The sequence below is a fragment of the Mesocricetus auratus genome, unplaced genomic scaffold (genome assembly GCF_017639785.1).
Source record: "Mesocricetus auratus isolate SY011 unplaced genomic scaffold, BCM_Maur_2.0 Super-Scaffold_100006, whole genome shotgun sequence".
NCBI classification, from domain to species: Eukaryota; Metazoa; Chordata; class Mammalia; order Rodentia; family Cricetidae; genus Mesocricetus; species Mesocricetus auratus.
In genome coordinates this window covers 71,473,480-71,499,633 of record NW_024429190.1, presented here as the reverse complement: position 1 = coordinate 71,499,633, position 26,154 = coordinate 71,473,480, and the positions used below count along the sequence as shown (strand labels likewise).

Genomic DNA, 26,154 nt, shown 5'->3' with positions numbered 1-26,154 from the left:
GAGCAGGCTGCGACGCCGGCGGTGGGCCAGAGCCGAGGCGGCGGTGCTGTGTAGCCCGGTTGTGTCTGGGCAGCCGCAGGCCGGAGCATCTGGCCCAGCGTCGGCGGCTCCGGGGCGGGGGCGCCAGCGGCGAAGCCCCCTCCCCGGGGAGGCGGGGCCGAGCCGGCGCTGGGGAATCATGCATCAGAAGCTGCTGAAGAGCGCACACTACATCGAGCTGGGCAGCTACCAGTACTGGCCGGTCCTGGTGCCCCGGGGCATCCGCCTCTACACCTACGAACAGATCCCCGTGTCCCTCAAAGATAACCCCTACATCACCGACGGCTACCGGGCCTACCTGCCTTCCAGGCTGTGTATCAAAAGGTACAGTGACTGCACCGTGCGGCGCGTCCTCTCCTCTCACGCTTTTTTGTCTGGTCTCCCCGCTTTTCTCCGTGCGCTTCATTTCCTCACCTCCGGGCCCTTTAATCTTTCTGCTGCCTTAGCTCTCCTCCGGGGGTCCTTGATCACGAGATAACGATACTAACAGTGGTCACCGTTGTCTTCTCCAGTAGCCTTTTTGTTTACAAAGCGCTTTTGCATTCTTTATTCCAGTTGGTACTCACTGGCGATATGGGTAGGAGTCTACACCCACTGACAATGGGCGAACCTTATCTGCTTTGTGTATACCTGAGCTTTGTTTCTAAACCAGCACTGTGGGAATTCAGTCGTGTTGGCCAGCTGAATGCCTGTATAATAGCAGACAAGTCCGGGGTGCTGTGTATACGAATGTGGGAAGCCTTGATTCCTTCAGTCACCAAGCAGATGTTTATGGAGCCTCTGCTGGGTGTTAGGCACTATACCAGATCCTGTAGAAGGCAGGCATGGCCCTGGTTCCCATGAAGCTACTACGGTCGAGCATGAGTGGCAGACACTAAAGAGATAATTACACTATTACATAATAGTCATTGTGGAAAATGCTGTGTAGGAAAAGCCCTGTAGCAAAGAAAGCTAAAAGGGGGCAGCCAGTATCCAAGAGAACACCTTGGAAGCCTCTGGATTTGTTGTTTTAGGTCACTAAAACTGGAGTCCCAAAGGCCTCTTTAAAACCAACAACAACAAAAATCAAATACAAGATGTGTCTTTTAGTTGTTAGAAATCACGAATGTACTAAAGTCGTCACGCTAGGAGAAGTCCACAGGAGTGGCAAACTCTACTTCCAAAGTGTGGGTTGTGGAATAGCTCAGGCAGTCTGGCTCTTGGTCTTCCCCACATGGCTGTTCCGCATTGTTTCCTTTTGTGCTACCTTGAAAGTGTAGTTGTTACTTGAATGGATGACCAACTGGATGTCACAGTGTGACTGTTAATTACTGCCTCATTCCCTAGTGCCTCTTGTAGAGAATTGCATAAGAAATCAGAGCTAGGCCCTGCTCTGGAGAAGGAGAAGGGCAGGCCTGCAGTGAACTGCTGTAAATATTTTGTGCACACCTAGGAGTGGTCCTCTGTATTCTGATGTCTTGAGTCCAACTCTCAAGGCCATAAAATGTTAGATCTTGAGTTGTTGAGTCAGACACAAGTTAACAAGCCCAACTCTTAGCAGCTTGGGAAATTTGAGCAAGCATTAACCTGTTGATTTTGAAGATAAACAGAATTTATGGATGCCTAGCTTTTCTGACAATAATAGTTTATCCCTTATTGGGGATATTCTTCCTACAGTATTGATCTTATCCAGGTTGGGTCTTTCAACCTTCAAGAATCTCCAGGACAGATTGTACATATGAAGAGAGGTTCTGTGTGCCCATCCATTCTGTCTGCAAACTGTTCCTGGGAAGGGATGTGGTTAGAGTGTGTTTAGTTAATCAGGTTATACTGGGTTTCATAAAATGAAAACTTCTGAGGCAATAGGCAGAACGTAGTGTTGAGTGCCAAAACAGTCCTGTAATTAGATGCTTCTAGAACATTCTTTTAGTTCCTCCCCCAATTACAGATAGTCTTCCTGTTTGATGATAAGCAAGATAAAGTCTGTGTTTCCAGATACAAGGTATACTTTATTCCTGATCACTTGAGACTCATAAAAATAAGGGTGTGAGAGTCATGGGGACTACTGCAAATGGCTAGTTGTATGTTTGTGCTATTAAGAATTTCTGATTCAGGGCCTGAGGAGATGGCTTAGTACTTAAGAGCTTTGGCCACCCTCCAAGAGGACTTGCCTTTGATTTCCAGCACCCACATGGCAGTATACAACCATCTCTAACCAGGGATCTAATGCTTTGTAACTTCCGCAGGTACTGAGCACATGTGTGGTACACAGACATACAATACATACAGGCGAAACACCCACAGATGTGAAATAAGAATAATTTAATCTTATTCCCCCAAAATCTAATTCATTCGCAGCCAAAGCCTTTGTCTAACAAAAGAATCGATTTTGCTGGAGATTATGCAAGAGTATTTAAATCTCCAATCATGGTGTCACCTTATAAAAAAAAGAAAAACTGTTTCCCAAAACGGAGATACAACTGGAAGCAAGCAGCAACCTCTAACACAACCCCTTTTCTTCATAGATGGAGAAACTGATGATGCCTGGTCAGGGTAATAAATTCTACCAGCCTGTGCTTCCAAGACATCTTACGAGGACAAATAGTACCCACACACAGTCACCTCCTATATTGTTCCTACAATGAATGAACTCATGCCACTTGGAAACAGGTTTCAGAACTTGCAAAACAAAATAGCTCTGGCTTGCCTGCCTGTCTTCAGGAGTTAATCTGTGTGTATTTTGTTTTTCCTGGATGCACTGAACTGTGTGCGTGCTTTTAACAAGTGCTTAAAGGTATTTTACTTTTATGTCTCAAGTTATGCTGAGTAGTATCTCGGATAACTAACTGCTCCTGACAATTTTCTAGCTAATGTCCAGTGTTTGTGTGCATACTTCATTTCTGTAGAAAGTAGGTAACCTGAGCAAGGGCTCAGCTTAGAAAAGTGATGCAATAGGAGGAAAGAAATAGTGAGAGCACTAATAGTTGAACACCAAAAGCTGTAGGGCCCAGAATTAGTGCAAATGGGAGAACATTACAGAAATATTAAGTGATACATATAATCTTAGAAAGGCATGGAGAGGGCTGAGTAAGTCCCTCCAGGTCCCTAACCTTAGAATGCTGACACTGTGAGCAATGTGAATCTGAACTGATGTTTGTTTACTTTGTAGTTTGTTTATTTTATCCAATGAGACGGTAAACATCTGGAGTCATTTGCTGGGTTTCTTTCTCTTCTTCACCCTGGGAATATATGACATGACATCCGTGCTGCCTTCAGCAAGTGCATCCAGAGAAGATTTTGTAATTTGCTCCATTTGTCTTTTCTGTTTCCAGGTAAGTCATGTCACAAACACCATTCAAGGTAAACTTTTGTCAAGCATGCTTGGGCGGGTGACTTTACTTCAGACCCACCACTTTGAAGGACCCCGAGGGTACATGGGACAATTTACTTGCTTTCAGAGCATAAGCACCACAAAAGCTGTTTGCTCTCATATATCTAGAACTTATTATTATACCATATTTGAAATCCACTACAGATGGTGGAAACTGTATTTGTGTTCTCTCTCTCTCTGTCTCTCTCTGTCTCTGTCTCTGTCTGTCTCTGTCTCTGTCTCTGTCTCTGTCTCTCTCTCTCTCTCTCTCTCTCTCTCTCTCTCTCTCTCTCTCTCTCTCTCTCTCTCTCTCTCTCTCTCCCTCTCACCCCACTGTGTAGTCCAGACTGACTCAGCCTCCCTCCTCATGAAATGCCAGGATTGCAGGCGTGTGTCACCAAGCCTTGCTTTTTTATCTTTGTACACATCTTGGCTGTAAGATTAACACTAGGATATGAGTTTGCCTGTACTGTGCTATTGGCTAAAGTATCTACTAAAAACCTGTTTGAAAAGACTACTTCTTTGTCCTATTATAATGATGTGTGCCTTGTATTTGCTATTTCCACACTGGATTTCTCATGCTATCTTATCCCACTGCATGGAGCTTTTGTTCTAATGCTTCACTGCAGTTTCCTTAGATCCCTTGCCATCTGCTTGGTTTCTATTTTATTTTGTTCGCATTCATCTTTAACTTTTGTATTTATTAGTTCCATTACACTTGTGTATTTTCATAGGATCTGTAGAAATACCTTTAAAGTTAAAATTTAAGATTCTCAAGCAGATAATTTAATTATTTTTTATTGAAAATAGACTTTTGTAGCTGGGTGGTGGTGGTGCACACCTTTAACCCCAGCACTCAGGCAACAGAGGCAGGTGGATCTCTGAATTTCAGTCCAGCCCGGTCTACACAGAGAAACTATGCCTCAAAAAATAGGGGGTTGTTCATATGTGCCCCCCTTCATTACCTAGATCCTTCCAACTCCCCACCCATTCAACTTCATGCCTTCTTTGTCTCTCTTTAAAAACAGTCAAATAAACAAACAAAAAAAAAAAAAAAAACAAAGCAAACAGGGAAGGGAAAAGCAAGAGAAGCTCATACACATGCTCACTCACATGGAAAACCCATAAAAACATAAAATCGGAAACCATAACATATAAGCAAAAGACCAGTGAGGTTAAAAGAAAATGCCCAAACAAAACATTAAAGACAAAAATTCTCCAAAAACAACCATTGAGTTCATTTTGCGTTGGCATCTGCTACTGGGCATGGGGGCTGCCTTTAAGTGTGTTTTTTTTTTTTTTATACCTATTGCAACTCCTTTGGAGAAAATTTTTCCTTTGTGAGCGTTGTAAATGGAGATAGCTTCTAGGTTATGGATGAGATCATAGCTACTTCTCAGTGCTGAGACTCCGTCTGGCTGAGGCCTGTGCAGGCCCTGAGCTTGCTGCCAGAGTCTCAGTGAGTGCATACGTGCATCAGTCCTATCGTGTCTAAAAGACGCTGTTTCCCTGGTGATTCCCATCCCCTCTGGCTCTTATTTCTGCAGGGTTCCCTGAACCCTGAGGAGAGGGATTTGATGGAGACAGCCCATTTAGAACTGGGTATTCCAAGGTCTCTCACTCTGTGCATGTTGTCTGCCTGTGGGTCTCTGTATTTGTTCCCATTGACTTTAGGAGGAAGCTTCTCTGATGGTGGCTGAGCAAGTCACTGATCTATGACTACAGCAGAATGTTGTTAGCAGTAGTTATATTGCTGTGTCCTTTAAGCAGAACAGTAGTATTCGACTTTCCCCCTCGTTCTATGGCCACCCAGGCAGTGTCAGGCATGGGTTCCATGTTATGGCGTGGGCCTTAAGTCCAATCAGATAGTGCTCAGTTACTCCCAACACTTTTGAGCACTATTGATTACAACAGCATATCATACAGACAGGGCACCACTGGAAATTAAAGTGTTCAAACAGTTCATTTTAAAACAGGAAATAAATGTAGGCCAGTACACTGACATTTTGACAATTAAAAAATACAGAATATTTGAACAGCATGAAAACAGAAAGAAAAGGCTTGCACCACATTTCCTCCTGGCAGTCAGACCAGGAGCCTGCACTGGAACCTGTTCTGCCTAGCCAGAAAGGAGATCCTAGAAACTAACCGTGTAGATGTTTTCACTGCATCTTGTGTTTTAGAACCCTGGTTTTTTTTTTCCTCAAAACTTTGGTCCTAAAGGGAAACGTATTAGAAGCATCTCTAATTTTCTTTTTAGTAATTTCAATTTTAGTGTAACAGATACTTACTCAATATCCCTTTATACTCCTTGGCCCCGTAATACTGGGAGTAATACTACAGCGGTAGTATGTAAGGCTGAATAGACTAAGCAGGTCAGTGACATTAAGTCATGTGTGTGGGAGGGTGGAAAAGTCAATCCAGGCATTTGAATGGGTAAACTGCTATGTAGAGGCCCAGAAGCAACAGACACCTCGTGCTTTCTGGTTTTAGCAGTATTCATCTTTCCATCTGAACCCTGGGTAGCAGAGGAGGAAGGAAAGGCAGACATAGGTAGGGGCCAGACCATGGCATACTTTGTTATCCTGACAATGCGCTGATATATGTCGGATGTTCACCGTAGTCATCTTCCCACTTGGATAGTGAAACATGCCATGGGATGCTTTCCACTAGACCTGAAACATACCAAATTTGCCAAAAATGTTAATCTTGCAAGGAGCCCTTAACAAGAGCACACAACTCTTCAAACAGCATACAAAATATAGGTTCCGCTTTTAAAATTTGGAGTGCTTTGTTGACATCATTTTCTTTCCCTTTTGATACCATAGTTTTTCTCCCACAGACTCTCTTTTTCACAACGAGATAAAGTTTATTACTGATTGTCATAGTTATACTGTCTACTCATATGGACATTCAAGCCGATAAAAGCTTAAGAAGGACAGTAAGTCACTTGGAACCCCACTTCCACAGGTAGCCACATTTGACATTGCCGTTGGAGTAGACGTTGTGCACACACAACTCCCTCACGTCTTCCTCTCTGCCTGTCCATCGGGTGCTTCCAAGCTGAGACCGCCTCTGCTGGCTGCTTTACATCATTGTCTGTGACAGTGAGATCCTTTTCTCTGGACGCTCTTACATGTGTGGCATGTAAGCACAGGGATAGCCAGAGAATGCAGCCGAGCTGGTCCATGTAATTGTGACAGCAGATGAACTAAATCTCTGGTTAAGTGAGTCATTGCTGAACATGGACACTGAGTCTCTGCAAGCTGGTTAGGCTTGCTTAACGAACAAATAACTGGATGTGCATTTTACTGTCTTGGCAGCCAGCTGCTCAGAACACATCTGTCAGTTGGCCCTACTTCATAACAGTTCCATTTTGTCCACTCCCATTGTCATTGACCTGACAAACTTGTTGTTGTTCCCCAGGGCCATGTTCATAACCTCTCAGCTGGTCTAGTCTACGCCTCTGTAAAGGTGTTCTTCGTGCCAAAGTTAAAACACCTTGTTGTGTAGTCACTTTAATTATGGCACGAAGAAAGGCACATTCCATTCTTTAGTGGATTCCTATTTTTCATTATGTGACTTGTCTTTATGGACCCCTTTCCCTGTAAAACGTACAGACTTCCTTAATGGCCCTGATGAACGCTAGCTGGATGTGGAGACGCAGCTCAAGGTCAGCCCCTTCCGTGATGTGATGCTGTGTCCCTCTGCCAGGTCCACCTGCAGGCACACCACGCACGCACACAGCCAGTACCTGTTTTCCTTGGTTTTTATGGTCTACACTGACTTCTCCTGTAGAACCTATTATAGCAGCATTCTCCAGAACTCTACTGGAGAGTAGAAGTTTCACCTTCATGTCCTCCTCCACTGCATAGCACACAATGGATACTTGATGGTCAGAGAGCCTCTGCCTTGTGCGTCCTCAGAGCTGCTGTCTACATCATCATCTTTGCTGTCCATTTGGAAAGCATACCCATTTTATTTATCATGGATATAATAAAGCCATATTTACTTAGTAGTAAACTGTAGTCTCTAAGTTAAAAAAGCAAATTCTATCCAGGTGGAGTGGCACATACCTTTAAACCCAGCACCAGGGGTACAGAGGCAGGGGATCTCTGAGTTCCAGGCCATCCTGGTTTACTTAGTGAGTTTCAGACCAATCAGGGCTGCATAGTGAAACTTTGTCTCACAACAACAACAACAACAACAAGAAAGCACATTATAGACTAGAATTATAAGTTCACTTGATCAAAGTATTTATCATGTGTAGACATGTGCATCACAGGTCCTTAGAGCACATATGTTACAGGTAATAAAACATGTTGTCAGTGACTACTTCTAAGGAATAGACTGAATAAGAGGGGCTTATATTTTTTGCAGCATACAATTCTAAATCTTTTGCTCTTTTTTAAGGGATGTATAATAATAAACTCATTCATGAATCAGAGTAACCTTAGGAGGTATTATGAAAGTATTTGTATTAAAAACCATTTTCACTGTAAAATTTCTCCCAAGTTTTTGCTGTTTATTTAATTTATATTTTAGAATAATTATAATTTTTATGTTTATAATGATTGTGGTCCACATTTTCCTGATGAACTCATGAGGCTTAGTAGCAGTTTGCCCTATGATGAGGTGCACAGCTAGAATTCAAACTAAAGTGCCCCTGACCTGGAAGCCTGGCATCTCAGCCAGATCTCGGAAGAACATTTAGGAATCCTCTGGTTCCTTTTTGTCTCACTTTGTTCTTAAGGTATGCTTCTCCTTCTGCAGGTCTGCATGCTTTGTTCAGTGGGCTATCATCTTTTCTCCTGTCATCGGTCAGAGAAAACCTGTCGAAGATGGATGGCGTTGGACTATGCAGGGATTTCTATTGGAATCCTGGGCTGCTATGTCTCGGGAGTATTTTATGCATTTTATTGTAATAATGTAAGTGTTTAGAACTTTCACACTCAGCCTTTCATGTAGGATTTGGGTTTTCTTGCAGTGGTTTAAGTCTATGAATGCACACTTGCCTTACAAATAGAAGAGTCTTGTTTGGGCACAAACCTCAATCTCAAAAGACTCATGTGATCGGTTCCATCGTGACTTTGTTAATTTTCTAGTGGAAAGGATGACAATAAGCATGGAAACACAGCACACAGAGAATGTAGCGGCATATGTATATAGTCATGTAACTCAGCCAGGGAGGTGCAGGATCTCTACTTCCAGGCCAGGCCAAGCTACAGAGCACAACCATGTCTCAAAACAGTAAAAAAGAAGTTCCATCACCTCGCTCTCCTGTTCCACTCTTTGACTTTTAATTTCCTTTTCTCATCTTACCTCTTCCTTAGAACCCAAGCTATGCTTCTTTCCCAAGAGCAGCATACCTTCTCAGAGTGGAGTTCTTTTCCCAGTTGGCAAGCCTCCCCTAGCTGTGTAGTGGGTCCACTCAGATGCAGGCCTCACCCTGCACTCTAGGAACACTGCACTTCAGGAGTCTCTGCTAAGGTTGCTAAGCAGGGCCCTGGGCTCTACACGGTGAGAGAGAATTATTAGGGCATCTGGCTTATAAAACTGGTTTAAAGTCTTCCAGACAATCATCCCTAGAGCCACATGTCAACTCATGTCACTCTGACTCTAGTTGTAGGGGATCCTACATCCTCTTCTGACATCTGTGGCATCAGACATACACATGGTGCACAGACATACATGCTGGCAAAACAAAATACACATAAAATTAAAAATAGATATATTCAAAGTACCAAAGGAAAAAGTCATAAATTAGGCTTGAGTATGTTAGGACCATTGTAAACTATCTGTTACATTATGACATAGTATCTACCTAAGTATATATGTGATTAAAGTGTAAATTGATTGGATTTTGCTAGAAAACTGTTTACTCAGAAGTGCATAGCACTATTCTGTGTGAAATTCTGCAGGAATTCTGTATGCTGTCAGGTGGGTTGTCATGTAGTCGAGGAGGTTGTCACATTGTCAGTCATACTTAAACTGCTGTTAGCCTGTACACACACACACACACACACACACACACACACACACACACACACACACACACACACTCTCTCTTTTCATTTTTCATCCCGGCCCTGCCCTCTGTTTGAATGAACTGTGCTGATGTCTGTCTGACCTGCTTCCTCTCACTTCTTTTCTATCCCGGTATCTGCATTTTTGTCTCAATTGCCACCCTCTGGGGTTACAGGCCCCTGACAGCACACCCAGCGTTCACCCTGTTCTTCAGCAGCTCCCAGTGTGTCAACATGGTGGAGTTCAGTCTTAGCCTCACGTTGGGCACCTTTCTCCAAACCTCCCTGCCCCTTTCTGCCCCTTCCCCACACTGTGCTTGCATTCCTCAAGCCCGGCTTAGATGCTGTCTCTTCCGCCAAGCATCTTTAGCAACCTGGGGTAACACTGACTCTTCTTGCTTCAGTGGTTCCACAACGTTCTCTTTGTGACTTAGTCTCGGCATTATCATCACACTATCATCGTGTTCACGAGGCTGCCCTCCCAGTCTGAGCTCAGCCACGGAGAGGCCACGCCATAGGCAGCCTTGTGCCTGCATCATTTTCCTCGTGTCTAGCTGAACAGGCACTCAGAAAATGCTCACGGAGAAGTGAGTGCGGTCTTCTACCAGCTCACTTGCAGGTCTGTTTGTCATCCTTGGCAGAACCTCAACATTTGTGTGGAACGCTCTTCAGAAGGGAGGGGGCTCTTGTTTGGACATTAGAGCCACATGAACAGAGCCTGTGATGCTTAGTGTAGAAGCCCACATGACCACCTTCCTTTCATTCTAGTACTGGCGTCAAGTGTACTTGATCACCGTGCTCGCAATGATCCTAGCAGTGTTCTTCGCACAGATTCATCCCAATTACCTCACCCAGCAGTGGCAGAGACTCCGCCCTATCATCTTTTGTTCTGTTTCGGGTTATGGAGTGATCCCTACTCTTCACTGGGTTTGGCTCAATGGAGGAATCAGTGCTCCTATTGTACAGGTAGGCTGAGTATGGTCAGGTTTGTTTGTTTGTGGTTTTGTTTGTTTGTTTTTGTCCTTCATTTTTATTTTTCGGTGAAAGTGAGGCTATGTGGTAGCTCTGAATCCTTTGGGAGCATGTTTTTAGTTGCATATTGAAACAGTTTTTGTAGCTATATAAATAAGCATACCTCTCAAAACTGTAAGTTAGAGTCTATTCATGTTCATTCTGGGGACAACTTCTGAGTTTGCAGTTCTGTCTGCTGTGCTAGTGTTACTACCATAGACAACGGATTATAGAGGTGGGAGCACTTGGTTTCTTTTGAGGGTAAGAGATGAAGAATTGAAGAATTTATGGTTGGACATATTGAGTCGGAGATATGTAAAGGATAGAAAGAAAAATAGACATTATGTTTGAATTGAGGATAGAGTTGGACACAGGTGATAAATATTGACAGTAGCATCAAATTGGTAGCTGGGACTGGAGGAATATATTCAGCCCACCAAGAATGCACTGAGAAGTAAAGGAAGAGCTGTTGATTTTGCTGGTTCATATCCTGTGGAAACAGGTGATATTCCAGAGGAAGAACTCCAGTAGGGCCCCATCTTTCTGAGGACCATAGAAACAAATTTCTGTGTTCTCAGAAATTCTTATAAAAGGGCTCCAAGTGTGTGCTAGAGAGAGAGGCCTTGAACAAGGGGGAGCTCATGAATCCCAGTTGATAGCTGCAAAGCCAGTATGAGATTGATGCAGGCCCCCTGAACATGGGTGTCAGTTAGGAGGCCTGGGCAATCTATGGGGCCTCTGGTAGTGAATCAGTGTTTGTCCCTGTGTACAAATTGACTTTGGGAGCCCATTCCAAATAGAGGGATACTCTCTCAGCCTAGACACACAGGGAAGGGCCTAGGCCCTGCTCCAGTTGATATGACAGACTTTGAAAATCCCCTATGGAAGAGCAGAGGAGATGGAATGTGGGGGTAGGTGGGGGCAGGTGAGGAGGGGAGGGAGAGAAAGCTGGGATTGACATTTGGAACAAGGTTGTTTCTGATTTAAATAAAAAATTAAAAAATAAAAATATATTTAATGTAAGTAAATAAGCCAAGAAAGCTGGTGTAAGTCTCAGTTGTCGCAGTGCCCTTTGTTTGGACTTTACTGGAGTTTGTTGTCACTTCCAGAATTAGTTGACTACAAGAAGGAGGCCTGTCAGTAGGCTTGCTTTCAGTGTGGTACAGGGGAAATCACCTGAAGAGAAAGGTGGTTTTGTGGCAGAGTGAAGTGAGTGGCCTGATAAATCAAGGGAGAGGGGTACCGTACCTTCCTAAGACCAAGAATGTAACAGTTGTTATGAGTGAGAAGGGACATAGCTGTCCTGCTATGTATGAAGACACCATTTTTCTGGTAATTTTGGGTCCCCATGAATATAATTTGATTCTAACTAGAAAAGAATAACTGGTAGCTGATACAGAAGTGACTAAACATAGAGGTAGTGAATTACAGTCAGCTTATAATATAAAAAGAACAAGAACTTTAGAGTTGATAGAAATTAGAAAAATTTGAATATTCCTGTATGCCTAAGACTTAAGATAGAAAATAGGTGTATAAAGACAGTGGTTCTTAGAAACAGAGTACTAGTAAGATTACCCGTCATTCTAGTGAGGAGGCGGGGGGCCTTTGAAGAAACCCACCGAAAAGCTCCCCTTGTCAAGTTGGGAAGAGATGCCCCATTAAAGATGAGATTTCCAGAAAGGTTAAGCCTGACAGATGGTAGAAGGTTGTTCTAGAATGGTTAGAAATCACAGACTGATAAATCTGAAGAATATAGGGTTGGAAAAGGTCCAGATCATTCTGCATACTTGAAAAGGAAGAGAAGTTGTCTTTAGTTCTTACATGAACTGTTGGTAAATTTCATAGGCTTGTAACCCGGGTGAGGGACAGTATATGTGTTTTAGCTCACTGGTTATTACTAGATGGAAAGACCTTTAGGCCCACATACCAGCAGTGAGATGGAGTGCTTCCTATAGCAGTACTCAGGGCATTTATGTGGGATGTGGGAAGCTGCTCTGTCTTGGGCAGGACTATTCATATCTGCCTTTAATCTCTGCTGACTCTGCTCTCATACACATGGCACTCTGTAACCACTTTGTAGAGGAGCCGGGCAGTCTCAGGACTGTCACCAGTGTCAAAGCTCAAGCTCCATATGCAGTCAAACCCTTAGGCCATCACTACACTCCATTGCTGTGGGCCTCCTCCTGTGGAATAAGAACAAGAGATCATTATTATGGAGACCATCATCAGGATAGTTGGGACTTAGCAGTCTTTAAAATCCCACGTCAGCTCCAGGAGATCTCAGTAGCACTGGGAAAATGTTAGCAAACACTCTTTGTTTTCCAGGACTTTGCACCCCGAGTAATTGTGATGTATGTGATCGCTCTTCTTGCTTTCCTGTTCTACATTTCCAAAGTTCCAGAACGGTACTTTCCAGGTAGGTCCCTGCTCAGCATTGTTTTGTAGCTTCCTTCTGAAAACACATTTGAAGTAAATGCTTCTGAGAATCAAAATTTAGATTGTTTCTCAGTATTGATTATGGAATGACTCTTCCATTGCTAAGCAATATCTATAGCTTTTTCACCAGGCTAGGTGGCATGTACCTTTAGTCCCAGCACCCATGAGGCAGAGGCAGGCAGTTCTATGTGAGTTCGAGGCCAGCCTGGTATACATAGTGATTTCCAGGACAGCCAGGGCTACACGGAGAAATCCTGTTTTACAAAACAACAAACAAAACAAAACAGAAAGAAAGCATAACTTTAAATTTCAAGGGGCTTTCATAGACACTTCCTGCCACCCTTGCAGTATGATTTGAGTCCAGGGGTTGAGGTTGACACTGTTGTACAGTTATGAGCTTGTGACAGTGCTCATCAGACTCCGAGGATCATGAGACTCCTGGCCCCTGTTAAACATGGGGCTTCACCATTAGCTACCGTGCTCTTAGTTACCAACTTGTTCTTAGAGTATACTTTTCATATGCAGTGATGCAAGTGGCAAGAGGTGCAAGCAGCGAGGATACAAGGACAGTAAGAAGACGGGTTTAGAGTAGCTTTTCTGTGCGTTGGAGCTTTATCTGTTATTTCAGTTGCCTGAAGGAGACCACTCCAGAGTGAAAACACCACCATCAAAACTTTTATTATTGTGTAGTTATAATTGTTATATTTTAATCTCTTCCTATGTGTGATTTGGGAATTAAACATAACTGTCTGTAGTCATATAGGGAGGGTAATATTTATAGGATTGAGTACTCTCTGCAGTGTTAGGCATCCCCTGAGGGCTCTCAGAATGTGTCCTTAGGGATACAAGGAGCCTGTGTGCCTCACACAGTCTGCACAGTAGCTCAGGGCAACCAATCTGGCTTGTAGCTTCCTCACACCACTGCTAGAGTGAACACTCTTCACCGCCCCCAAGGTACTCAGGAGCCACTCACAGCAGGAGGAAGATGTCCCTTCTTCAGGCCAGCATTGGGGAGCTCTGATGAAAAACACCTAGAAGACACAGGGTCTGGTGAGCAATCTTCTCTAATGCATGTTCTCCTCCATTGCACTCTGCAGTTAGACTGCCTGAGTTAGAAGCCACAGTAGCCATTTACTGGTGGCCCATGCTTGAGCCACATCAGAATAGCTGCAATACTCTCTTCTCCTGTGGCTCCCGTGAGGATGAGCACAGTTCCAGGTGGGCAGTAAGCACTCAGAGTGGTGGCCCAGTCTTGGTCATGGAAGTAAGGGGTGACGGTTAAAAGACAGCATGATGAAGTCCAGTCAAGCTTTAGAGTAACGTTAGAGAACTTACAACAGTGACTTAAGTTTGGAAGACTGAATCAAGGAGCAGTTTCAATCTAGGCTGCAAATCTGTCCCTCCTTCCGTGGTTAAAAATCACTTCCATGGTACTGGGTCAGGGGAGATACATGACCATACAGGTAGTTTTCCCAGGCCAGAGCATGTCTATTGCCTGGGTTTGCTGAATCCTGACTTCCTAGCATGTGGGGAGAACTGACATTCGTTGCAGGGATTGGGGCTCTGTTCACATTTTCCCCTAAGAGAAAGAACCACCGACATGATGAATTAGAGGTGGCATGGGACCCTCCTCCCATGCTTTGGAGAGGGAGACAGGCTAGAGGATGAGTCTGCAAGCATCCCTCTGTGGACTTGGTTCTTCATCATTGAGCTTAAAGTACAAATGGAATGCAGAGAGAACCTGAGTGTGTAACATCAGGACATGAGGACATAACCAGGACATAGCCCCATACTGAAAAAACACAATTTGGGTATATTTCTGTATCACTATTAATAATTTTTTTTAAGATTCTAGAGCTAGAAGTATATGTAACTCCGTGGTAGAGCACTTGCCTAAGATTCTAGAGCTGGAAGTATGTAGAGATAGAAGTATATAGAGATTGAGGTGTGTAGAGCTCAGTGGTAGAGCACTTGTCTAGAGAGCACAAGGTTCAGAGTTTAATCCTGAGCATTGCAAACTATATTAAAAATAATTATATTCATATACAATCCTATTTCTTTATTGCACACAAGTACAAACACTACACACTATGGAAGAACGGCCATGTGGCTTTCCCTTACAATTTTCAGTCAGCAGTTAAGAATAGTCTCTTCTGTCACTTGCAAAAAATCGTGTTACCTACCTTTTCTCCAAGGTGAGCTCAGCACAAGATCTGCCCATGTAGCTGTGTGTTTGAGGGCAGGAACTCCAGGGCATTGGCACTGGGAAAGCTGACGTCTTAGGGAAGGTAATCTTTGATGTTAAGTATGTATCTTCTCCCATGTCTGAGACAAACATGGACAGTGCAGACTGTGAATCGTGGGTAAGAAATTTAAAACTAAACACAGCTCTGGTTAAAGTAGTACATACCCTTAACCCTAGCACTAGGGAGGCAGAGGCAGGCAGATCTGTGAATTGAAGCTTACCTTGATCTATACAGTCTTAGGCCAGCTAAGGCTACATAGTGAAGACGTATCTTCAAAAACAAAAACAAAACAAATGTATATCACAGTGATCCATAGAGCGAAATGTTCATCAGTAGACCATTTATTATAAGATAATAATAATGATAATGAACCTGTAGGCTTCATTTGGAGTTGAGAAAGACCAAGAGCCTACCCGGAAGGAATCCTGTTGACTCAAACTTTTAATCCTGTGTTCTGAACTAACATTGCTAAGAAAAAGTGAGCTGAGAGGATGTTTACATGACACCACTGTAGCAGGACTTTAAGGAACAGTGAACACTTGTTCTGGTGCTGGGTTTTGTGATTGGGAAACATCAGGAAGCTTTTCTGTATTAGTGACTAATTAGTCACCCCCCACACACAGAAGGCTCACATTCTCCCTCCTACCCCTCCCCCCTCACCCCCCCCCCACACACAGAAGGCTTAAAATCCAAGTCTTTTAAGTTTAATTTTTTTTCTTTTTTCAGACAGGGTCCTAGTCTGTAGCCCTGGTGGGTCTGGAACTTGCTATGTAGACCAGGCTGGCCTTGTATTCATAGAGAGAGATCCACTTGCCTCTCCCTTCCAAGTGCTGGGATTAAAGGCATGTGCTACCACGTCCAGCCCTTTAAATTTTACTTCCTTAAAATGCCCAGTTTGTTTTTGCACGTGAACTCTGTAGTAACTGTGTATGTATAACACATATTTAAATCATGCCCTGATCATCTCTTGCCTTTCGTACAGTATTTTCTGCCCATTCTACCAAATACATTGAGACATGGAAAACAAAAGATCAAATTCATGAAATTAAATGTTACATTAGTCTTTTTCATGTTTATTGTGCATGTTTACTTACATGTGTGCACTTCTGGGGTCGATGTGCATGCCACAATGTTGATGTAGCAGTCAGAGGACAGCTCTCAAGAGTCAGTTCCACACTGTGGGAAGTCTCTGTGTCCTATGGATCTGAGGGCTTGGTGGCAGATGCCTTTACCCACTGAGCTATTTCACTGGCCCCCACAAGTTACATTTTAAAAATAGTTGGTATCTAAGGCCATACTATCCAAACACACCTGATCTCTCCTAGAAATAGCTGAAAATTGCATTTCTGAAATTCACTTGCATACTTAAGGAGTAAAACCTGAAATATGAGTTCCTCCTTAAAACAATAATTTGAATCAATCTGTAGTCAATCTAGACACAGGTAGAAGTGTATTTTTCTCAGAAATACTGAATTAATACTGTCAGCCTTTTCTTCTGCTCTCCCTTCCAGGACAGCTAAACTACCTCGGATCAAGCCACCAGATCTGGCATGTCCTCGCAGTAGTGATGTTATACTGGTGGCACCAGTCAACAGTGTATGTCATGCAGTACAGACACAGCAAGCCCTGCCCTGGCTATGTTCCGCACCTGTAAATTCAGGTATGGCCACCTGGTGAACCCAGTCATTAAGCAATACAAATTGGGGAATTTTAGATTCCATTATTTCTAAGGTCCCCTTTTTTCCTTTTGCTTGTTTAATGAGTCATAATGCTCTATAAAAATGGAAAAATGTATGTGGATCTATAGTAAGAACTGTGTTTGACCCTTGCAACCATGATTTGCTGTCTGTACCAATGGTGAAAATTAAGATGTGGTGAGACATCAGTATCCTGAGTAGTAGCAGTGGATATGAAATTACTATAAAAACGGGGTTCATTTTTATGTGTGACCAACTTCCTTTTCTTAGGAGTAGCTCCTGTCTGTTAAAAATGGAGGTATCCTGTATGCTTACCCTAATAGGAGACGTTTTGATTAAGTGACCAAGTTTGTTACAACCTGTGCTACTCCAAACAAGCTACTCCAAGCTAAGTTATTCCCTTAACTAGTTTCCCCTCCCTTTAGGAACATTTGATTTTTTTAATTAAGTAATTAAATTATTTATCTTTAGTTTGCTAACAAAATTTTAATTCCTCCCTTGAGAAAGGTACTGAGAAAAGCAAATGAACACGCATTGTTCTTAAAAAGAGCATTAGATTGGAAACTAGGAACACAACTGAGCAACATAGTCTGATAGCCAGATCATTAGTTACCTAATTTTATCCAAAATATTATTTAATTCTATAATTGGATTCTTGACAGTGAATTTTGATTCCAGTTTTCCCAAAGAACTTTTCAGTCTGACTCTAGCCCTAAGTTTCATGATGACGAGTTCAAAACTTATGGGTGCTACTTTGAAGACCATGAGATCTGAGTGGCCCCGTCTTGACCTTGAAGTGAACCATAAGCCTTAGAAGTCATGCAGATGTCCCATTTGATAGTGAGATTATTCATTCACCGATGCTCCAAGCCTGATTATACTTGTACTAACATCTCATTGACAACTTAAACATGTATATAAATACCATGTACAATCCAGAGCTGAAGCATTAGTCCTCTTAATAGTAGATCTTATAATCATATAGCTTTTATTCCTTGATCTTTCTAAATACATAAATTAATCATTCATAAAAACTTCTGTTGTCCACTGAAATATAAAGTACGACCTAAGTTTCAAGCTGTTTTAAGTACTGGTGTAGTTTCAGGAAAGTGGAATCAACTAATACATCACAAAGTTTTTCTTGACATTGATATTTATTTCCTAAATGCACTTTCTCCATCCAGTATTAGGAAAATTAATATGCTTCACTATGCCTCTACAGACTGTTTCTTTTTAGTATTGTGGTTTTGGAATTCAAAGTTTCCCATGATGGAATGTCAGAAAGAACTTTCTCCCAGTGGGCTCAGTGAAGGCCACCATTTCATAAGCATTGCTGTGATGGAATGCTACTTTCAAAGTGGTTGTACGTTATGTCACAAATTCAATTCATATGCTCAACTTTAGATCACCTGGACATAGTTTTCAAGAAATACCCTTTATTGGTACATGTTGTTCTTGAATACACATTTTACCATTTTGGCCAGAATAAATATATATGCTAAGTTTTTAAGTTAAAAATGAGGAAAATCCAGTAAGTTTAGGTGTGGAGTCATTTTTTATTGTCAAAAAAAATCCAAGTCTTTTAAGTTTAATTTTTTTTCTTTTTTCAGACAGGGTCCTAGTCTGTAGCCCTGGTGGGTCTGGAACTTGCTATGTAGACCAGGCTGGCCTTGTATTCATAGAGAGAGATCCACTTGCCTCTCCCTTCCAAGTGCTGGGATTAAAGGCATGTGCTACCATGTCCAGCCCTTTAAATTTTACTTCCTTAAAATGCCCAGTTTGTTTTTGCACGTGAACTCTGTAATAACTGTGTATGTATAACACAAAAAAGAGCAAACTTTGAATAGTTCTGATTGTAGGGACAGTTATTCTGTGTTCTCTGAAAACGTCCAGTATTATAATTAAACTATTGTCCTCATCTTTTATCTTTATGCTGTATTTATTATAAAGGAATGAATGACTGTGGGTCACTGTCAGCTATAAAAACTTGTGTGCGTCAGCATTTATTGACCATCTACTGTGTGCATAACACTACTGATAAAAATTGTAATTATTCACATTAAAGAATATTGACAACTGCTTAAATCTGAGCTTTGTAATAATGTATATTCATTTGTTTTATCAGTTTATTAAAATAAATCAGGTTGAAAATTGTATTTCCAGTTACAGTATTTAAAAGAAAAAAAAGCCAATCTCACTTTTACCTATATACAAACTATAAAAGTACATTTTAAAACTGTCTCTGGCTGTTTTAAATTCTAACAATTTATAGAGATGAAGTTAACTCAGTAAACAGTCATCTTTCTCTATAAAGCCATTTTCAAACAGCAAGGCACTGCTCATCTTTTTGTCTTAAACTGAGTGTAGTTTGGTAGCTGTATGGCAAAGTGTGCGTATGTAAATAAACGGGGTTTACAAAATGTGTGCTGCTCGTCATTCTTTCTAATACGTTACAGCTTCCCAGTTCACTACCCCAGTGGACAGAGTATCCAATTAAAGATTGTGCTTGAAGAGTATAGAGCTGCCCGACTCTCCCTAGTTAGGCACCCCCACCCCAGACATGTACCCTGTTCTGTATTAAATGCCAAGGGGCATGGCCTGCATTTGTGGGTTCCTGCCAGTTGCGGAGAAGGTCCACATCCGCCTGAGAAGCAGCGTTTCCTCTAAGTCAGCCGTGAGGAAAGGGCATTGTCACAGTAACATTCACACTGAAGAGAAGTGTGGGCACTAACGCACCCAGTCCCTGAGGCGTGACTGTATTTCTGTGGTGGGATGAATGGTCTGGAACTGAAACTTACCCTTTAAAATTTTTTTCTGAAAGGAGAGAAATAACAGTAGGGTCCTCTGAGGAGAGTGAACTTCTGTACCTTGCACAGCTTATGTGAAGAGCCACCAAGACCCTCGTCCTGCTCTTCTAATGTGGCATGAAACTGCTGCCCAGCATGCAGGTAATCTCAGTTGTGCCAGCCCCAGCTTCAAAAGATCATGCTGTCAGGATGAACATTAGCTGTGCTACATGTAATGCTTGAGCCAGTCTTTCCTGAATAGGAACTATTCAAAATAAATAGCTCAAATAGTACCATATGTTCCTCCTTGGAGAGATTAACTATAACCAAATCTCAACAGTGACTGCCTTGCACTGGCTACACTTCAAAAGTCCACTCATACCAAATAAAACGAACCCTGTTCAAAGACTAAGAAACTGTCACAAGGCACCAAGACAGACTCTAGACGGTGAGGTACTGCATTCTAAGATAACACTGCAACTCTGTTGTCAATCTAATACACAGGCCATCTCTTTTCTGACAGTCAAGAACTTAAATACTTAGTGAGATATTGTTAATGCTCACTGCTTTTTACAGCTGAAAAAAAGAAGTTACGAATGAAAACCCATGCCAGACAAGTTTGAATTCAAAGGGCACTCTAAGACCTTGTGTTCTGACCTTACAATCACTGTATGAGTGAAGGTGTGGCAATTATGCTATCAAATGTTCTTGTTGCACAAAAATGAAGCCAGGTGCATTTTCTCACATCCTAAATCACGAACTATTTGAAAACAGAGTACATAAGTGAGACAGAAGCTATCGTGAGAATGAAAGAACTAAATAGAACTTTATAATGAAACTTTTAATAAGACAAACAATAATAATAATAAACTCCAAAGGCATTGATTATAAAGAATAAGCAATCCATTTGGGATTTTATTGCATTTAAAGAAGGCAGATTATTAAAACAGTAGGTATGATAAATACAGTAAGAAAATAACTTTAAATCTCAAACAAAATAGTGAACAGAATTCAAGACTAAGCAATGTAAAGGCAATAAGGTAATAAAATTAGTGCTTACCTAGGAACAAGGGAAGCATCTGAATTCTATTTCATAAGTTTCCCAGCCACATTTGAGGACTTAAGTTACTTTAGCAAATATGTTTTATAACAATTAGAAATGTAACTAAAGGTATAAATCCGGTTTTTTAAAAGATTAAAGTTATTAGTGGTACATAAAAAGGCTTCAGAAAATTCAAGTTTAACAAAAATGGAAGTGTAATCAAAGAAAGTGCACTTAAAGCTGTTTGCCAGCAATGAAAAGGGAGCTTCCAGACTAGAGGTGTAGCTCAGCGCTACAGTGCTTGTCTAGCATGTGCAAGGTCCTGGGTTCAATCCCCGGCACCACAAGACAAAGAACAAGTGACTACTACTCCTTCTATTGGGTGACTTTCAGTCACAAAAAGCACATTGCAATAAAACCAGTTCTCTTATGAAAGTAGCACTGTGAATTTTAAAATTAAAAAAAAAAAACCTAAAACAGACCTAACCCTCTGTATTTTCATCTACTTCCTTTTAGTGGTTTTTATAAACCCTCTCTAGGAGTGAATGCTCTTTAAAAAACAAAAACAATAAAACCATGATTGCCATTTTTAAATCCGCATTAATTCCCTACTAGAGAGCTGTGATGTGCATGGCGTGTCTTTTTATCTTAGTAGAAAACACACAAGTATAAAAGTTTTCCAATAGTCATTTGCTATTGTCACAGTAGACACATCATGTCCTCACAGTAGACTGTCAACTCAATTAACTAGACCTAAACTGATGACTAGTTTTGCTAAAGAGAAAAAAAAAAAAAAAACAGGAAAAACTGACTAAGTTCACTGCACATTCTACATATACTAAACAGATGTACCCCAAATCCCCTAAGCAGTGATAGTAATACACGTTCAAACCAGATGGCCCAGCCAAGTGGCTGCCCCTCAACACCAGCACAAGAGAGCAGGTTTCACCAGCAAGATGACAACAGTAGTCAGTCCTGGTTAAACTGCTGCGAGGTGCAGAGATCTGAGATCCAAGGGATTTCCTAACCATGCCCAAGTACACATCCCAGTTTGGGGGGGCACTCACTTCTTAATATCCTCGTCAGTTATTTTCTCCCAGCTTACAACTATACACCAAGCAGCTTCTGAGTCTCGGCAGCTACATTCTTCAATGCCATAAACGATGATCTTTGAAATAGTAATGTTTTACTGAAGTAATGGAAGCTAAGCAAATGGTCCACTCTTTCAAAGATGATTCAGGGTTAACCAGCTGGTAAAGCTTCTAAGAGACAGTTTTGACCTCGGAACCTTGCGAGGTCTCTAATGTGACTTCCCTTTGATGTTCAAGTTTAACAGGTTTAGGACTACTTTGCATACTTAGAAGCACAGGGCACACCCAAATGACATTCCTTAAGCCAGAACTGAGCCATCCCTGGACAGAGCCAGCCTTCGCTGAGCGCTATGTGCAAGAGCCTGTGCTTGGCAGTTTAATTCTCATAAGGGAATTAAGTACCTACGGCTCAGGTGTCCAGAGACTGAAGAGTGAAGTGGAAGTCTGTGGAGACTTAAGAAAACACCTCTAGCATCAACACAAAGGAACTGCCCTACTGGACCTCCAGATAAATACTCCACCCATCCAATGAGCTCGTCTCCAAAGAGGAATGTCATCTGGCTGGGCTATAGGAGACAATGTAAACATTTTAAGCTGTGGCAGAGTTGTTTCCAAAGAATTTATCCAGCATAATAAGCCAAAGAGGCTATGTCAGTGAATCACTTCAAATTCCTCAGTGCATTGAAAGGCAAGTAAAACTACAATTTCATATTCACATCTCAGGAGATCACCAGTTCACTGACTGCCTTCTCGATGAGTTCCTCTGTAGACAGAAAACTAGTGTGCAGTTGATGAGTTTAGCATGTGTAATTAACTCTTCACTTCTAAAGGAAAGCATCACTGAATCTATGTTGGAGTTTAAAGGACCTACTACCATTTGTATTAGTAATATTAACCTGAGAACTAGAAAAAGGTGCAAACACAGTCTCTGCCTTTGGCACAAGGACAGTAGGCGCTGCAGCCCAGTTCGAGGTGATGACGTATGCTGGGCAGCTGCCCGTCCACTTTTCACCTGACTGAGCTCACAGAAGAAAAGCAATCCAAATGACTGTGGCTTAGCTATATATTCTGCTTCTTCCAAGTTCCAAACTGTGAAAGTAGGCAAATAATTTATCCTATCAGGGCACTACTAAAATAAAGAGGTTTTAATAAGATTACTCATAAAATACACTAATTGGAGGCAAAGAGAGTTAACTTAAAGTAAAGCTAAAGTTCCCACCCCTTTTGTAAATAGCTTTTAATCTAGAAACTTCTAATGCTAATCTAGTTAAAGACAATTATAACTGAAGACAGAGACACAATAAGCACAGTGTGTTCACATTAACTGATGTTTAATTTGCTACCATTAAACATGACTCCTACAAAACTTCAAGTTTCTAATTATGACTGATGGTATTTTTTAAAAGGCAATTTGGTAGCTTAGTTCTTCTCACTAACGATGCGATCAGCTAGCAGAATTCAAGTCCTAGTCCTCTGATCTCATTCTTACATAGCCAACAAGTCTGGCTGTCAGTGCGGAGGGACTGGCAGCCGGAGGCATGTGTCCCCATAAGGCTGGTCAGTGTCACTAATGGAACCCCCCCCCAAACCTGAGGGAAGGGGTTGCTCATGACTTCGGGAGTGTTGGATAAGGGTGGTGAAGTAACAAAGTACAATAGTAAATGCAACATGATTTTACATTGTAAACATCTTAAAAGTTTAAAGTTGCAGCTAGTTTCTCCTGAAGTTAAAAGTCTGTATAACCCCAGGCCTCCCATTTTTATCAATATGCTTCACTAGGGACGTGATGATAAAGATTTTGGCAAAAAATCCATTCAGAAACAACATATTATTTCTAAAGTACCAAATGTTGCTTTTCTTTTTGATGTATCATTATTTTACATTTTTCAAATGCCAGATGTTTCTCTTTACATTTTTGTTCTAGGCTTCTATTAAGCATTCCATATTTTAAAAATTTATTTTTGACAGATTAAAAATTGCATATATATTATCATATACATGTTTTGATGTATATACCATGGAAGGGCTAAATTAGTTAATATATACATTGTTTCATATAGTTTTCATTATAGAGTCCATTATTAATGGCACTTGTTTTTAAAAATGCAACAGAGTTTTAGGCACGATAGTCAGTTACTTCTGGCTCTATGTTACAGGCAAGTGTGTGAACTGAACAGAACACTCCAGGCTGTTTCCTGGGTGCAAACATTCAGTCAGCCTGACTCCAATCTCTGGACCTGGGGTGTGCACCCATATGACATGATCCCAAGTGATATGTTTTCCTGTCCCTCAGTGGCCACACATCTGCCTTCCCAGGAAGCACCTCAAGTTGTACCTCTGAGCTTTCAGTAGCAAAATCCCTTGGAGCTTCCCACTTAGGCCGTCTCCTGCTTGAAGAAGGCATGTCCTCACTACCCTGTACAGATACTTGCATTTGGTTTGTTTAAAAATCACCTATCCTGATTAACCTGTAAGAGTGAAGGATATAAACAACTATACAAATACATTTCCTTCCAGATTCATAAAATTATTCATACTTTTTTGACACAGGAGTTATTGCCAAGTCCACCTGGAGTGTCTACTGTTTAGAAGGAAACGGAGCAGCACCAAATGGGTCTAATTCGACTGGTTGGGGCTGCTGGGACTCACGAGGTGCAACAAGTTCTGTAAAGGGCACGGCCCCAAAGTCATCCATTCTCAACGCATCTGCACTATGGAATGACCCGTGCACTGAATTCTGTCTTGGCCTCCCAGGCAAGAGGGTATTGTGATCAACACAGATGTCGCTTAGGCCCTGATGGGACTGGTGCCACGCCAAGTCTGGAGGATGGAAAGGCTTGGCACCAAAGGGGTCCAGCAGACTCTCTTCGGGTTGCAGGACACTGGCCCTGTCTTTGCTATCGGTCAGTGCGACGCTGATGTTCTCCTTCGAGTCAGAAATGGTTAAAAACTCACTGCTGCTTTGCGAGTCTCTGCGGCCCACCTTCTTGTGTCTGCGAGCCCTCTCGGGGGTGCGGTAGGGAGGCTTCAGGGGCTTCTTTGCGCTAGTGGGTGTGCCGTGGTGGCGCTTCCCATTGCTTTTGGCCACGTCCTGCTTCGTGCGCCTCTGGCGACAAGTCAGTTTCTGCAAGCTGCGCTGTTTGACTTTCTGCGGCTGACTCCCGGTTATTTCCTCAAAGGGCACGAGTCCAAAAGCATCCTCCCGGCTCTCACTTCGACTCGCCGATGTGGAAAATGGCTGAAAGGGAGTGGAGCCAAACACGTCTACACTTCTGGGCCGTGCAGGCAGCGGGCGCGTGCCAGACCCCGCTGCGGGCCAGTCCTGTACATTCACCTTCTTGTTGAAGGGTGCCTTTGTGAAGACGTCAAAGTCCTCCTGCTCCGTAAACGTCTCCTGGGAGAGGCTCTTCCCATTCCCCCTGTGCTGCTGCTGCTGCTGCTGTGGAGCGGGCACCGCGAAGAAGGGAACCGCACCGAACACATCAAACTCCTGGCCAGAAGTCAGCGCATCAGTTGGTGAACAGGCTGGGGAGAGGAGAGCTGGGTCAGGGGCTGGGCTCCGCCCCCCACCAGTTTCGCACTTGGCCTTAGCCTGTTCATACTCCGAGTCAGAGCTGTGTTTGTCCTCCTCTTCCTCATCTTCCGAGTCCATGAGCAGAGGCCTGTGACCCAGGTTCTCCGGCTCCGTGTCATCATCATTAAAGTCCCCGTGTTCTCCCTGAACGTCCTCCTCATCTTGTTCTTCTTCACTGCTCTTAGGAGAAGGGGGGTCCGATTCAAAATCGCTTTCAGATTCGTCATGCCCCCTCTGCGCTTGACCCCGGACCGATGGGTTCTCTGAGGTTTTCTTCACAGCCCGCTGATCTTTACATAGGGGACTTGCGCTCCCATTTTTGGTAGGGTTTGCAGTGATAATTTTTTGATTTGGAGAACGTTCAGTTTTCTTTTCAGGAGAACCTGAAGGTTCAAAGAAAAGTCATTACGGTATTCAGAGTTTCAGTATCCACTTGTACTAAGCATGTGACATTACAGATCTCGCCAGTTCCTTCTCTGACCTTGTCCTGGGTAGATGGTTAGGGCCTGTAATGCAGGCAGTGTGACTTATGCTCATCTCCATAGGCTTAGCATAGCCCCTCACTACAGAGAAACTGCATTCACAGTACCTGCACTATAGCAGGACCCTCAACGGGACAAGGATATTAATGGTCTTCTCCACTGTCAAAATCACAACACCCACTCTCTTTACTATATAGTCTCTGCCTACCCACATGTCAGCATGTTGTTCTGTGTTACATCTGCACTCTGCTCTCGAAAATTGGGTATTTTAAGTTCATATCCATGTGTCTCACATAGACTGATCAGAGCTGAGAACCAACTGGCATAGCCACTATCAAAGACACTTAATGAGACTGCACCAAAGCTGTGTGGCTT

The 26,154-nt window shown here is 42.5% G+C and overlaps 2 protein-coding genes across 6 annotated transcripts in view; one reads left to right on the top strand and one right to left on the bottom strand.

Moving 5' to 3' along the window:
• On the top strand, positions 1–25,446 carry Paqr3 (progestin and adipoQ receptor family member 3). Of its 4 annotated transcripts, XR_005877836.1 has the most exons (8): positions 1–363; positions 3,188–3,350; positions 8,162–8,317; positions 10,183–10,380; positions 12,751–12,841; positions 16,619–16,767; positions 19,626–19,752; positions 24,274–25,446. XR_005877836.1 is itself a non-coding variant. In XM_040747455.1 (7 exons), exons 1-6 carry the CDS (start codon positions 179–181, stop codon positions 16,759–16,761), a joined length of 936 nt encoding a protein of 311 aa, XP_040603389.1. In that variant the 5' UTR covers positions 1–178; the 3' UTR covers positions 16,762–16,767; positions 24,274–25,446. The 4 variants fall into 4 exon arrangements, 3 of the variants coding, with proteins under 3 accessions (XP_040603389.1, XP_040603390.1, XP_040603388.1); XM_040747455.1 differs by lacking the exon at positions 19,626–19,752; XM_040747456.1 differs by lacking the exons at positions 19,626–19,752; positions 24,274–25,446 and adding an exon at positions 18,415–19,224.
• Bmp2k (BMP2 inducible kinase) overlaps positions 20,476–26,154 on the bottom strand; it is a 93,349-nt gene continuing 87,670 nt past the window's right edge. For both annotated transcript variants that reach the window (XM_040747453.1, XM_040747452.1), the window contains one exon: positions 20,476–25,680. In XM_040747453.1, the coding sequence (XP_040603387.1) occupies positions 24,302–25,680 (1,379 nt within the window). In that variant the 3' untranslated portion in view covers positions 20,476–24,301. The remainder of the gene's footprint in view (positions 25,681–26,154) is intronic.

Bases quoted from the DNA above. Each gene is read 5' to 3' on its own strand.
- Paqr3 (XM_040747455.1), top strand. From the start codon at position 179: ATGCATCAGAAGCTGCTGAAGAGCGCACACTACATCGAGCTGGGCAGC. The intron at 364-3,187 runs GTACAGTGACTG...TTTACTTTGTAG, and splicing joins TCCAGGCTGTGTATCAAAAG to TTTGTTTATTTTATCCAATG. The intron at 8,318-10,182 runs GTAAGTGTTTAG...CTTTCATTCTAG, and splicing joins ATGCATTTTATTGTAATAAT to TACTGGCGTCAAGTGTACTT.